Raw genomic sequence first — 15,667 nt, forward strand, 5'->3', positions numbered from 1 at the left:
CAATACTTTTGTATTTAGTTTCTAGGGTTTATATGAATCTGAGCTGAATTGGAAAGTAGTTGACTTAACATTAAAAAGTTGCAGTTGAAATGATTGTCAATATCACAACTTCATCATTTTATCCTATTAGACATTTGTGTGAAAAATGTATAATTAGCATATCAATTATTGAGAAAGTCTTGAGGTCAGTGACCTTGACCTTCTACCACCAAAAATCTGATCAGTTCATCGTTGAGTCCAGATGGATGTTTGAGACAAATTTGAAGTAACCTCCTCAAGGCGTTCCTGAGATATTGTGTTAACAAGAATGTTATAGACATGAGGTCACAGCGACCTTGACCTTTGACCTCCAAAATATAATGAGTTCATTCTTGAGTCTGAACAGTGCAAAGTCATAAAAACTAGCAAACTAGCAATGAAAGACTGAATCACACAGTGATGAAAGAATAAGTTTTATTCAGATCTTACAGACTTCCGTTACTTTTAATAAACTAATGAAACATTTAAGGAAGAGCACATGATGTGTTTTTGTTTCAAGTATCAAACATATTATGAATGCTGTGAATCTGTACATTGACCTCTTTGAACACTGAACTGAACAACAGTATAAACTGTACAACAAAATGTCTCAATGAAAGCTAGATGGCAGAACATTTTCCTTAAATAAAGTTTGACGACATCTGCTCTATATGGGGGGAATTAACAAGATAAATTGATGCAATATTAATAAATTAAATTCTGTTGCGGTTTTCCTTATAAAAGTTGATTTTAACACATACAAACAAAACTATGTTTCAAAATTGAAATGGATGATTTAAAATGATCACAAAATAATACCTATTGTCATCCGGTTATGTTTTCCTGAGACTGGTGTTGCTGAAAAACATCCCAAAACCTATTTGCTATGATACAATATTTACATTTTCACAGGTATTTAATAACCAAATTTGGGGAATCTGAGGATTGAAACATAATGGATAATTGGGGAAATGCTGCCACCTCTATGAATCAGGCGATTAAACTGTGTTTTTTAATTAATGTGTGAAATGTTAGTTCATATAAAAAAAAAAAAAGGCATTTCAGTAAATTGAAACTACCAAATATATTCAAAGTGCTTGTGAAAGGATAGTAAATTTATCTTCACTTATTTACAACTGACAGCAACAACAACAAAAACAAAACAGTGTTTTGGTCATAAATGAACCTACAGACGGACATAACTTAATTTAAAAAGGGAAAAGCCACCCGCATGTTTCTCCTCTCACTCCACCTCTCTGCAGATTTCATCCCTCTTCCACTTCTGTAAAAATGTCACTTAAGAAGTACTGAGACACATTGGTGGGCTCCTCCACTACAGAGCTGCTCTCCACGGAGTCACTTTCCTGAGAAGCAGAAACCTAAAACAAAGAAGAACAAAGGATCAGCTGTGATCAACTCTATGTGTGATTATAACTTCCACTTGTCCCCTCCTTACCTCATCCGGGGACACAGAAGTCTTAGGAGTTGTGACTGAGCATAGTTGGCTGTGCTGTGTTTGTGTTGGAGATGCAGTGAAGGATGTTGAGTGGGTTTCTTCTGTCGGCTGTGTCGCACTGCGTGTGGGAGCGACGTCATGTGATGTTGAGGCTACGGCGGCTGGAGAGGATCGTTTTCTAGCTGCACGTGGAGCTCTGACCTTTGGGCTCTTGGAAGCTGCTTTGCCAGGTGGAGAATCGCTTGCAGGGGGTTTCCTGTCAGATATTGAAAAAAAAAAAAAATTAATTAACATTTAAAAGGGTTCCCAGTCGTTTCTAAAGATCTTTTACCAGGAATTATATTAACCATTGACGTCAACTAAGGATGTTAATAATTAAACGTTTAATACGTAATCTACAATAAAGATTAGACCAATTAATGGTATCAATTAAACAGTTTAAGGAATATTAAAGGAGTAGTGTGGAGGATTTAGAAGCATTTAGTGGTGAGGTTGCAGATTACATCCAACTGACTGTTCTTCTGCTCACCTCTCCCTTTCCAAGCGAGTCAGAAATTACGGTGGCCTTCAAAAAAGCAAAAGGCTAGTTAAAGGAACTAGCAGAATAGCACTAGTCCAGGCCAAAGTTGTTACTAACTAACCCCATTCACTTTAATCAGCAGGTGGCAAAACAAGCTAGCAAGCACATCAACTTTAGCAGCTTAACCAACTATGCTTACCTACTAAAGTACCATTGGAACGTTAATATGACCCTGACACACATAAATAACTTTCAGGTGGCAATGTAATCCGTTTTGGGGAGCTCTGATAGATAACCTAGTAGTTCATTCTCAGCTAAAGGAAAATAGGAACATTAAATACATTTTTCTATGTGTTTTCACTGACTGGGACACTGGTCAGTTGATTTCCAGGTTTTCCTTGTTTTAATTCCAATTGATAGACACCCAAACATGAAAACTGGGGAACTCTTCACATTTCAACAAAGGATTTTTTTAAACAGATTTTTTCTCACCTATTCCGACTTCTTGTCACCCTCGTCAGAGTAGTTTGTGCTCCTGAGCTGCTATCCTCAGGGTCGTCCCCTCCTGTCCGAGTCTCCTTTGCGACATCTACATGATCACCACTTCCTTTCTGTGGCTCAGTGAACACCTCAGCACAGGCTTTTGGCTGCATGGAAGGCCCAGGAAGCTCAGAGTCCTCGGTGGTGTTCCTTCGGATGGGGATTGATCCTGCTTCCTTTGCAGCGGGGGTCTTGCTGGCTTGTTTCCTCTTTGTAGTCTTGGGCTTAGCCTGAGCTTTGGCTGATTATTAGAGAAAAGGGCACATGATGAAAAAGATGTGCTCAATAGGCTGAGAGTGCATGTGATGAGTAAATATTTATGTACTGCATACCTGTTCTTCTACTGCCCATCATCGGTCCATCAGGATTTGTAGGGGGAATTTCAGTCTCATCATTATCCTCTAGAGTCTCTGGTAATTTAGATGGATGGACTGTAGTACTCTCTGTTCCAAAAACACAAACAACCCACACTTACTATTAGTTACACGACATTAATCATTAGTTTAAATAAATGACAGTATGACATAATCACCCTACCATGTGGCTCCACTGGATTCTCCATGATCCGACCCCGTTGTGTCTGAGAAAAACAAAATGTAAATATGAATACAGACATTTTTTCACACGGCAGCTACAAGTGGTTCCGTACAACTTCACTTACTACACATGCAGCTGGGTCAGGCAGAGTATCCTGTACATTGATGAGGCCCGTCTCCCCACTCTCCTCCATGGAGGCAGGTTCAGTGACATTGGAGAGAGGCCCTTCTCCTGCTGCTGCCAAACTCTTTTCAGGAACGCTGATGAGGCAGGAAAGTTGTAGAATTAGACACAAAAAAAAAAAAAAACAGATTCACACATGCATGGACGGGTGATCCTCTGATAAAAGGCAGGCACTAACCTCTGTTGCTCGACTGATGCATCTGTTGCAGGGAGATGAGTCAGGGGTTCAGGCACACTGTCCACCGGCTCGCTTAATGAGCAGACCGGGATCTCAGTCAGAGCGAGGATGAAGAACGGTTCCTCTGGATCTAAAGGCTCCGGCTGCGACAGCACTGAGAGTGAAAGTGAGAGAAATTTTACCTAAAAACCATACATATGTTGTAATTAATTCACAGGGAAAAAAATCAACTGAAATCTGACTTACTGTCTGGAAACAGTGTGAGTCCAGTATTTGATGTTGATGAATCCTGGAATTGTGGAGGGAGAAAAATGAAAGAGACACATTTTAGGATTAATCCTTAAATTAGATCTTATTGACCGTTATATCCCACCCTTTGTAATGTTGTTCTCAAAGTGCATGACGGCATGACAGGTGGGGCGCTGCATGACGGAGGAAAATGGGATGCATACCTAACTGACAGTAATTAACCAAAAAAACAAAACAAGAAGAAAATATGACGCCTGTCTTGCTCAGTACATTTTGTGGGAGATGATAAGACACTAGAGTGTATTTAGGGTTGAATGAAAGAAATTGAATGATGCCTTAATCAGTGCAATGACTTGGTGTACTTCTTTTGTGTTCCCGACCTAACCAGACGTTCCACTTGGGAGTGCCTGAGGTTGGACATTTATCCATTTATATTATTATACTGCATGTACTGTTCCGTTGTTAAATATGACTCATTCTTTTCACACACCTACTCACAATTGCAGAAGTACCACCTTGGGTACAACTACCGACAGTTAGGAATCACTGCCATACAATATGAACTTGGTGGTTCGGTGACACATGGTAAAAATAAACATTGCTCTATGTTTTAAAGATGCTGTTATATATCTGGCCAAGGCCATCTATTAACAGGCAAAACACAAAAACACTCACAAATATTGAATAATATCTTACCTGAGTAGAATTGTCAGGAACTTGTGTCAAACTACCCAGAGAGGATCCAGAATCATTTGGAGAGGAACTTTGGTTACTGCATTGTTCAATAGCTCCCTCTGCTGGGTCTGGGATGTCAGGTCGGAGGTCAGACACAAGCTTGTGGCAAACTGAAGCATCCACACCTTCTGAGCAAGCACCAAGATCTGAGAAAATGAAGAACCATTAGTGATCAACACATGCACTGTAAGGTCGTATATGGCAGTGACTGAGGGAACTTTCATTTAAAAGAGTTTCAAACCTGTTTTTGTCTGTTTTGTTTTCTGAACTTGTCGGGGTTGCGGAGGTCGGCTGCTGTGAACCAGACTGGGTTTGGGTTTAATAAGTTGGCCTCTGCGACTCTGTGGAGCTTTTCTTGTGGGAGAGTCGGTTGGGTCTGACTGCTTATCATCAGTGCTTTAAGTAGAAAAACACATTATGTTACAACATAAACTAATAACTCCTTAATAATTCATTCGAAACATAAGGCTGTAAATGAGAAATGACAACAGTATTTTCTGTCTTTTCGAGGATAGAATCAGGAAAGTATGGCTCATGTCTCACCTTTGAGCAGCTGTTTGTTGATTCGTTTCAGAACATTGTTGGAGTGCATCTTTACTTTGTGCCTCAAAGTCATTCTCTGTAAGTGGCTGCTGAGTGCTTTCTGTTGGATCTGGTATTGACTCAGTAGGTGGCATAGATTCAGTCATTGACTTTGTTGAGAAGTTTTCTGCAGACTGGACATCTGACACTGCAGTTGGATCATCTGTCAGTTGGGTATTTGACTCTGTAGCTTTAGAGGACATGTTCCATTTGCAGTCCAGTTGTGAGGAAGGTCCAGCCTCCACCTTGTCAATATTTGCCATTTTGTCCCCTATGGATTCCCCTTCTACTTTGAGTTTTTCAATACTCTTATTGTCAAGAACTAAGTCTGTGAACACAGACTGATCCCGGGATGTTGCTATGGCGACGCTACCGGAGGGGACACCTTTATCATTTGTGCTGTCTGGTGTCTTATCTGACTCTGCAGTTCTTAACGTTGTTGAGCTGAAAAGTTCTGTATGTGATGAACAAAGTGTTGATGTCAAGTGCTTGCAGTCTGTCCTTGTGAGGTCCCGTTCTGTTTGTGCATTGTTACTGTCCACAGACTGTTGCTCTGAGGTTGAAGAGGTGTCCATGTGGCACTGTTTTGAGGGTTTACTGATATCACTTGACTGCAGTTTTGCGTGTGTAGTTCTAGGGGACGATCCTAAATTGGGTTTGACGTTTGGAAAGCGTCGCCTTCTTTGAGGAACATTTTGTTGTGAGCCCTCTGAGTTTAAGTCAAGTCCACCTCCAACATCTGTCTTTTGCTCCTCAGTTGAAGACATTTCCTCTGTGGTTTTATGAGTAGAGCATAATTCCATTGATGGTTCCGACACTGAAGAGGTGCTAGTACTTTCAATTTGGCTTGGTGCTTCTACCATTGCTATTTTGATATCAGTGGAGTCAGGTCTTGAAGTCTGGGTGGAGGGTTTCTCCACATGCTGCATGGGTGTGACAGGGTCTTTAGTGGTTTGAGGTTTAGACCGTGCAGTCCTTGACGTCTGTGCTAAGTTGGGTTTGGGTTTGACTTTCTGGAATCGACTCCTCCTGGTCTGTTGAGTAGATCCCACTTCATTCTCTTTTTTCTGACTGACAGGTAACTCTTCTACAGGTGTAACACATGGAGCAGGTTGGTCGTTGCTCTCTTGGACTGGGGCTGTGTCTATGCTTGATTCTTGTCCAACTTGTGATTCTGTGACTGCTGAGTCGGATGTCAACTGTGGATCATTACAGCTACTCTCAGCAGACCAAACATGAGACATCAGTTTCTCATCTGAGGACTCCAATATGGGCTTTGTGTGTCTGGTGGTCTGTTCCCTACTGGGTTCAAACTGGGCTTCAGAAAGATTCTGGTTTTCTGAGGCCCTCTGATGTGATGTTGCTGCATCTGATTCTACATGACCGACATCTTCAACATCTGTCTTTTTCTCTTCAGTTGCTGACAGTTCTTCTGTGGCTGTAAGAGTAGACCCTAAATCCAATGATGGTATCAAATCTGAAGCTGGATCAGGATAACTACTTGTTTGTTCAGGAGAGATGGTGCAAGTTGGCTCTGCTTCAGTCTCTGCTCTTGTTTTTTCATGGACTTTGGGGGTAGGAGTTGGGTTGCAGTCTTTCTCTACAGTGTCTTTTGTGGTTTGAGATTTAGACCGTGCAGTCCTTGAAGTCTGTGCTAAACTGAGTTTGGGTTTAACTTTCTGGAATCGACTCCTCCTGGTCTGCTGTGTAGATCCCACTTCACTCTCTTCTTTCTGACTGACAGGTAACTCTTCTACAGGTGTAACACATGGAACAGGAAGGTCGCTGCTCTCTGGGACTGAGTGTATGTTTGACCCTTGTCCAGTCTGGGATTCTGTGACTGCTGCGTCTGATGGGAGCAGATTAATACAGCTTCTCTCAGCTGTCCCAACATGAGACATCAGTGTTTCATTTGTGGACTCAGATGTTGGCCTTGTGCCTCTGGATGCCTGTTCCCTTCTGGGTTCAAACTGTGATTCAGAAACGCTCTGGTTTTCTGAGGCCCTCTGATGTAATGTTGCTGCATCTGATTCTACATGACCAACAACTCCAACATCTGTTTTTTTCTCTTCAGTTGCTGACAGTTCTTCTGTGGCTGTAAGAGTAGACCCTAAATCAAACGGTGGTATCAAATCTGAAGCTGGATCAGGATAACTACTTGTTTTTTCAGGGGAGATGGTGCAAGTTGGCTCTGCTTCAACCTCAGCTGTTTTTTCATATAATTTGGGGTTTGGAGTTGGGTTGCAGTCTTTCTCTACAGTGTCTTTTATGGTTTGAGATTTAGAACGCACAGTCCTTGATGTCTGTGCTAAATTGAGTTTGGGTTTGACTTTCTGGAATCGACTCCTCCTGGTCTGCTGGGTAGATCCCACTTCACAGTCTTCTTTCTGACCAACAGGTAACTCTTCTACAGGTGTAACACATGGAACAGGATGGTCGCTGCTCTCTGGGACTGGGGGAGAGTGTATGTTTGACCCTTGTCCAGTCTGGGATTCTGTTACTGTTTCAGATGTTACCTGATTATTACCAATACTTTCAATTGTCCCAACATGAGACATCAGAACTTCATCTGTAGACCCAGATGTTGACCTTGCGTCTCCGGTGTCCTGTTCCAAACTTGGTTCCAGCTGGGCTTCAGAAAAGAAGTGAATCTGGTTTTCTGATGCACTCTGATCTGATGTTGCTGCATCGGATTGGAATTCACCAACAGACCTCTTCTGACTGCAAGATGGGTCTTCTGTATGTTTGACTTCAATGCAAGAAATTTCATCTTTTAACTTTGTTTTACTACAGTCTGCTATCTTAGGGGTTTCCTCTGCAGCCGATAGAGTCTCTGTGGTTTCAGAAAGGCCAGGACCAACTGTGCTCTTCTCCGCTGTCCTTTTTGTTGATGTCCCTGGTTGGGGTTTTGACTGAGCAGTCCTTGAGGCGAGGCCTATGTTAGGTTTTGGTTTCACCTTGGATGAGCGTCCTGTCTTGGTCTTTGGAGAATTCGTCTTTGAGCTCTCTGGACTTTGCAACTGAGGGGTAGCGTCGAAATCCGAATCAGTCCTCTGATCAATGGATTCAATGACCTGGATGTCATCACCGTCTGTTGTGCTGCTTTGAAGCTCCACAATGGTAACACTTTCTGATGTTTCTATTACGTCATGATCAGAAGTTGCAGACACAAGAGGAGCGGCGCCGTTTCCTTCAAGTACAGCAGGCTTTGATGCAATCTTTTCTTCAAAGTGTTGGCTGGTTTCCTTCACATCAACCACTGTTGTCCCTGCAATTAAACATAATGGCTCATTCTTAATTCAGAGTAGTTAAATCTAAAAGAAATGCATTGAATTCCTATATAAGGTATATTTTGGCCTCTGTGTCTGTTACCTGTTGTATGATCTTGTATGGCTATTTCATTCTCTTCTGATTGAGGGAGGTGAGCCAGGCTGCTGATGGTCAACAGTGTTTGAGCAGCCTCATTGTAGCTCTCGTCCTGAGATACTAAAAACAAAACAAAAGACCACAAAAAAAATGTATGAGACTTTGAGACCATATAAATATATATGCCACTGGGAGCTGCTCAGAATATCTCTTCAGCATACCTTCTGTGTGGTCTGAAGAAAGGAAGTCTATGACATCCTGTAAGGGAAACAAATATATTGTAAGTCACATCAAAAAGTTCCCCTAGAAGCCAGACTATTCGTAAAACATGTGTTGTATATGTAAAAAATGTATTACAGAAGCCAAAGTTACACTTCTTCTTGTCGGTTGTTTACATCTGGACAACAAAAAAAGTTGCTTTGAGCTCATGCGTGCAAACAGCTTTTCATTTAAAGCGTGCAAAAACTAACCTTAGCTTAGTCACAATACTAGTGTGTGATCCAACCGCAAACCAAATACATGCACAAAACTTAAAAGATGGGGAAAATGATAAGGCAGTTCATCAATGTTGGCCTTTTTGCAGATAAAACATGTGGATAGATCTCATCAGAGCTTTAAGACAATATAATATAAAATCAATTATAACAGGGAATAATTATTTAAGTTCCCTTGTACTATATTTTAGGCATTATACACTTACAACAAGTAGGTCCAGCTGATGTTCACAGGGTTCAGCTGTGCCTGTCTCATTTTGTGCCCCCTCGCAGGAGGCATCATGGCACAATGCATCTTGGGAGATGCCCAACACATCAGGGATATTGGCCAAGATATCAAGCTATGTGTGGGATGAGCGGAGGGTTTGAATTATGGAATGGAAAACCATGCACAAAGAAAAATTAATGTAGACAAACACAAAAAAGATGCTCGTTATAAGAATTAATGAAAAAAATAAATAAAATGAATGGATGGTGTGCATCTGTGCAAGATTAAAACAGCTCCACTTACCTCCTCCATTGTCTCTTCCACTTCTGAAATCACAGGTTGTGGGGAGCGCAGGCCGACAGGCACAAAGACAGGGGCAGAGCTGTCCTTACTGGAGCCACATAAAGGAAGATCTACTTCCTCCACATCTTCTTCTTCTTCTCGCTGCTTTACATCCTCCTCATCGCTGTATTCTGACTGAGAAGCCCTGAGGGTGACTAGTTTAGGTTTTTTGGACTCTTGGGATGATTGTAGCTTTGATGATCTTCCCCTCTTGGCTGTGCATTTGGGTTTAGGCTTGGCAGAAGGGGCAGTGGACCCCTCTGGTGAGGCTGGAGCTGCTTCAGATGCATCGTCTTTGGCAGGGTAGTTCAAGAGCTGGATGGGTTTAGGCACTCTCCCATACCTATAAAACACAATCACACACTGATGAAACGCTCCTATCCTGTTCTATCCACAATCTTTTGGGGGGAATAGGAATGTTTCTGCCTGCAGTGTTAAAATCATGAAAACATGAAAACATGAAATATTGTACCTGGTAGGTTTAGGAGGTTGTAGGTTGGCAGTTTCTTCTTCAGAGTCATCATTGGCTGACTTCTTCTTATCAGCTTGACTTGAGGGTGAGGCATCTTTATTTACCTGAAAAGTTTGCATAACTTTCAGTAAGCCAAAGTTACAATGTTTGGATATATATGATGACTGTAAACTGTAAAAAAATAAAAAAATAATAACCTGGTCTTCAGCACCTCCGTCAGTTACACTCTCATCTCCTTTATCTGAGGCAGTGTCGTTGGCCTTTGTGGAGGGCGGTGGGGGCTTTTTACCCCACTTCCGGCCCAAAGGCAGTAGTGGTTTCGGGGCTCTGCCTCGTGAGAGTTTAGCCGGCTTGATTTTGGCATCCTTGGCTTCATTCACACTCTCCGTCTTTTCAGACCTGAATATTAGGACGAAACGGGGAATTTTAGTATCAAACGAATATGCAGAATATTTTCTCTTTAATCTGAATTTTTAAAGTTTTTTTATTACATGTCTGATTTTGGACAGTCTTCAGGAAGTGCCGCCTCAGTGTCTCCAGGTATGGAGGCCTCATCTGAGTAAAGCAACACAAAATTAAAGGGCAAGTAACAAACAACAAGGGGCCAAGCACACATGGAGAAAGTGGGATAAAAAAGTAATTTTGAAGTTTAAATATTACTTTCCCTAGGATCATATGCATAACTTTTCTAGAAATGATTTAACTACCTACATTAATAAATCCACCATGTTTCATCAATAACTTTTGGATAAATTAACTGAATCTTCTTGTACCTTGTTTATTGCTCTTTTCACCCTTTTTGTTTTTCTTGTCATTTGGTTCTTCAGTGGAGGCGTCCTCTTTAGCTTTTCTTTTACGCTTCTTCTTGGGCTTAGCCACATCGGCTCCCCCCTCATTACAGAGGACCTCGTTCTCTTTCTCTCCCTCCTCCTCCAAGTCAGGATTTTTATTCTGCTCTTCCTCATCTTCCTCCTCCACAACACTCAGCTTCCTTGCAGCCTTTTTGCCTGTAGAAGGAATTAAAAACACACAAAGGACTGTTGAATTGAGACAAACTCAAGGCGAGAAGTTGTTAAATCTGCACCCTAGAATAATACGTTGTGAAGCGATAACAAACAACTCATTGAGTATTATGCATGAAAGATATATTTACCCTTTGCCTTTCTCGTGGTCTTCTTGGGTGATTTCTTTACAGCGAGTGACTTGAGTTTCTTCCTGTTTTTCTGAACTTCCAGAATCTTCTCTAGCAGCTTAGAAAAATATTCTATGTCCAGTTTGCGCCTCTCTCCTACAAAATCATTTTCAATAAATGTTGAATCAAAATATACGCAGAGATTGAGAAGAACATTACTCACTTCATATTATATAAAACTAGCTAAACTTCATCCTCTGACTGAATACTTACGGAAAGCTTTGTCAACCCTCCAGGAATTCTGTCGCTCCTCTTTTTTAAATTTGTTCTGGAAGTTGAAAATGATCACAATCAATACAGACAAGCATTTCATTGTGTATTTATTGAAGCAATGTGTTGCTCCTTCATATCATATTCCTTAAATATATGTTTATCTGTGTTCATCACTAACCTTTATCTCTGATCTAGCACGGAGAGGAAACAGTTGGCAAATCATGGAAAAGTCTGTCCCCACCATGCTTATAGCCAGGAAGAACATGTCTGTCTCTGATGGAGAACAGCAAACAACCATGACATTAAAAACCAATATGAACAAGACTTCAGGACAAAATGTGTGCTATAAAGATGTCATCATTTATTTATCTATATGTATTATCCATATATTGGTCAAACCTTCACTGGACCAGGGTTTTGTATAGGTCCCTTTCCTGAAGCTTGCGTAAGTTGTAGTGGAGCCACGCTCAAATATGGGGTCTCGATCCTGGGCTGGATTTGGCCCTTTGGCTCGCTGGACCTCCACTGTCAAGCTGAGACACAGGTTGAGAGGATATGACTAAGCCCACAAGTTGATCCAGCGTCTCCAATATTAAAACAATAATGTAGCAATGTTTATATTTAGAGGAACAAGCACATCTCTGGAAGTTGTTATAGATGTTTTGTTGACATTGTTAGCCAGTTTTTATTAAGGTAAGAAAATACTTAATTGGTACAACATTCCATTTTACCGAGCTACGAGAAGTAGATAAACATAAAAGCATTCATTTTTACAACCTATAGAAGTCCACTGACCTCTCTTCATCAATGATCAGTGAACCATCCTCGGCTACTTTGACCTGAGGAACCATCATGCCGTCATCGTCATCCTCATCTTCCTCTTCCTCCTCCTCTTCCACCTCCCTCGGGCTTCCTATTTTAGGGAGGACCACAGGTTCCTGCACTTTCTCTGGTGACCTGCAGGGATTACATCCAAAACATCAGGCAGAAGGAAGCAACTTGTATGTCTCATTATGCACACTTATGATGTCCAGATACAAACTATGGCTGATGGTAGAGATATTTATTAAAAATGTGCATTATTCACACTTTTCAATCATTCACCACATTCCTTTTGTCAAGATGAACAAGGCTGGGTATTTATGTCCAGTGCCTATGTTGTTTTTGCAGTACCTCGTCTGCAATCCCTTAAACAAACACATCATTGTGCTATTCATCATTATCCAGTAGCTGCAGAAGATTTCCTTTGGGTTTGACCTCTATGAGAAGGCCAGGTAGAAGTTTCAATGTTGGTTTTAATAGTACTTTTTCAATATACAGTATGTGGTTTGAAGAAAAACATTGTCATTGTCAACAATTCTTTTCTATAAATTTGCATGAATAAATTGAATTTCCATCATAGTGAAACACTGCAGCTTTTAATGGCTCTTGCAGTTATTAAATCATTTGAACTTATTTTTAGAGTTCAAATGACATCTCAATTTTCCTTTTTAACAAAACCATGCTGCATTTAACTGACATAACAACATCATATCTTTTTTTACCCCAATTGTATGGATATGAATAAGGAAAGTCTGAAATAATTTAATTCTGTCTGTGTTGTTTGTATGATCATATATACATTGATATTACTACGATGGAATTAGATTTTAGAAATATGATGGGATAAACTTACGCTTCTCGTACTGGTGAAGGTGGGACCACAGTCTCATTCTCTTGAGCCGGTTCCTCCACAGTCGATCTGGAATCAAAAATGCAAATTATAGTCACATAAGACAAGAAAGGAACCACAAAAAAAACTCAATTTCCAATGGGAACCAGAATAATCAGTAGGAAACATAATCTGTGGAGATAAGGATTAAGTGTTTCACAAGGTTGACTACGTTGCAGAAGAGACACTTACGTCATGGGGTTAGACTGTGGTAGATAGCGGATAAGGTCCCTCATGGTCATTTTGGCAGGATCTAAGGTAAATTCTTTTACACGTTTGCTCCCTTTCTTGAGTTTCTGCAACATGAAATGACACCACACTTTTAATGTAACAGTATATATCTTATCAATATGTTACTAACTTAAAGAGTGAAGAGAATGAGGAGAAGTACACTTATGAATAATCTGAATTTACCTTTTCTTTATGCATCTCCTCCCTGAGCAACTCTCTGAGTTTTTGGGCCTTTGCAATCCTCTGTAAGTCTGATGGGTCGTTCAGGAGTCTACTCAAGGACAACGCTGATGGTGAGAGAGAAAGCCCGCTCTGAGATGACACTAGAGTCTTGGCTTTCTCGGATAACTCGATAGCTTGTTTGTCGGGTAGAGACGGGGGGAATTTATCTGGTAGTCTGGAAGGAACTTCTTTCACTTGACTGTCTGACGTGCTTTCTAATTCCTTGCCACTGTCCGCTGGCAGATTTGTAGTAGAGTCAGTTAAAGGTTCTGAAGCATCAGAAGGGATGAGGGGGATTTAGGTTGCGTTTTGGGCAGCTTGCTTTCCTCTGAAGGCCTCCGTCGCCTTGGGGACTGGAGCCTCTGAGGGGCGACTGTAGTCCCAGTTTGGCTGGACGTATCTGGCTTGTCATGGTCCGAGACAGGGACTTCAATAGAAGTGCCAGAGACAGCCTTGATGGGGGATTTCTGCGTTCGAGCAGCGGCGGAGGGGCGGCCTGGGGCCACTTTGGGCTTGATGGAAAACCGCTTCCTTCTTTGTACTGCCGCTGAGGAGCTGGTACCTTCCACATTTTGGTCATTGCCATCCCTACACAGCAGTAAGAACAGTTATATATAACACAAGTAGAAATGCCATTTAATGCTCCACACTTTAAATGCTCCACACTCACCCTGACGCTGTAGGTTTTTCTGACGGGGTCACAACAGACTCGTTGTCTGTTTTTGCAGCAGCCGTGCTGCTCTCACCAACGTCTTTGGGGGTCTCACTGGCCTCCTCTTGATTTGCTGAAGGGGCGTCCTGAGGGGTCGCTGCTGTTTTACCTACCGTACCGACATTGGGCCTAACACTAAATCTTGACCGCCGAAACATTTTGACCTGAAAACACACAAGAAGGTGCATCAGTGCTATAACAGCACAACCTGACAACCGGCTGAAAGCGAAATATTACTAAAGAAAGTTACTCCAAGATTGTGAACCTGAGGTGTTTTTCGAATAAAGACTGTGCTTTACATACGACAACTGACACACGTTATCAGATTTGACTGCATCGATATTTAATAATCTTTCTTCAATTTTAGATATCTGCAAAATATTAAAATACATCATAGAACATCATAGAACGCAAAAAAAGAACCACACAAACCTTCTCCCTGAATGCAATTTGACAGGAATTACAATTGCATTGCTCAGTTTCATAACAGAGTTTCAATGTGCAAAAGATGCAAATGCAAAATGCAAAGAGCCAAATTCTTATCTTTAAAAACAAAATAATGTAATTTACACTCAATCATATGATCGGTCCTTATAATACAAACATCTATAATCATATCAGCACAAGTATCACTGCTCATTACCAAAACATTCAGATCACTAAATCAATGCAACGTGTGTTTGCAAACAAACACTCCTTATTTCATCATCTTTGTTAGGCAGTATTACAGCATCATTAACTAACTATCCATAACTGCTGCCATATATGTTAAAAGTCTGTAAAGTAGTTTAATGCCAGGTCCAACCTTTCTGCCACATTTTAGGAGATTACCTTAAAACACATGTTAGTGTCTTGATTAAAACCAATGCATGTTTTGTTGAGTTTATTTGACAGTGACTATTTTAGGTGTAATGTTAAGTACTCCAAAATAGTACACAATGCACCAAACTATCACTTATTGCTGAAGCAGTGGCATGAATACTCATTTATGAAACCCACTGTTGTGCAGACCTGAGCAGAGTTTGAAGTCCTAAAGAAAGGAAATACCACCAGAGGTTAATTAAACTAATAAGGTGCATTCAAACCAATGCAAGAGGGGGAAACAAGGCGTGAATAATGGTCAAAAAAAGTCAGAAAGTGCACAAAGCTGAGCTCTAACTCGCATGACAGCAGTAGTAGTCTCCATGTCTGCCTGTCTTATTGTTAATGTTAAGAACCTGAGACAAACTCATTTTAATTTTAATTACTGCTACACAAGTTATGTATCTGTTAACAACGTACCTGTTCAACAATATGTCGTTTGTTGGGAGAAATAAGCTTTCATTTATCGACGACGAGTGGCAAGTAGCGGACCCCATGAACACAGTAATCCGCCATGTTTTTCATGACGCGCTTTTTTTCGTGCCTGAAAGGGATTCTGGGAAATGTAGTCAGATCGCTGCAAAGAGGCGGATGAGGCAAGACCTTGCATTCGAGGATCTTCTGTCACATATATATATATATATA

General features: G+C 41.0%; 1 protein-coding gene across 1 annotated transcript; it reads right to left on the minus strand.

The window, feature by feature from the left end:
* Positions 1-464: 464 nt before the first annotated feature.
* Positions 465-15,544, minus strand: LOC129102547 (transcription factor TFIIIB component B'' homolog). The gene is given in 30 exon segments (XM_054612746.1): positions 465-1,397; positions 1,475-1,730; positions 2,487-2,775; positions 2,867-2,977; positions 3,072-3,114; positions 3,196-3,331; positions 3,433-3,586; positions 3,679-3,721; positions 4,378-4,562; positions 4,658-4,812; positions 4,960-8,266; positions 8,371-8,484; positions 8,586-8,622; positions 9,065-9,199; positions 9,370-9,751; positions 9,881-9,984; positions 10,078-10,279; positions 10,372-10,435; positions 10,654-10,887; positions 11,034-11,168; positions 11,286-11,340; positions 11,464-11,558; positions 11,685-11,818; positions 12,081-12,242; positions 12,961-13,026; positions 13,189-13,292; positions 13,411-13,742; positions 13,745-14,037; positions 14,120-14,325; positions 15,443-15,544. Coding segments are annotated over 29 exon segments (7,641 nt in total). The 5' UTR covers positions 14,320-14,325; positions 15,443-15,544; the 3' UTR covers positions 465-1,283.
* Between the last annotated feature and the right edge of the window lie 123 nt (positions 15,545-15,667).

Source organism: Anoplopoma fimbria, chromosome 14 (genome assembly GCF_027596085.1).
Source record: "Anoplopoma fimbria isolate UVic2021 breed Golden Eagle Sablefish chromosome 14, Afim_UVic_2022, whole genome shotgun sequence".
Taxonomy (NCBI): Eukaryota; Metazoa; Chordata; class Actinopteri; order Perciformes; family Anoplopomatidae; genus Anoplopoma; species Anoplopoma fimbria.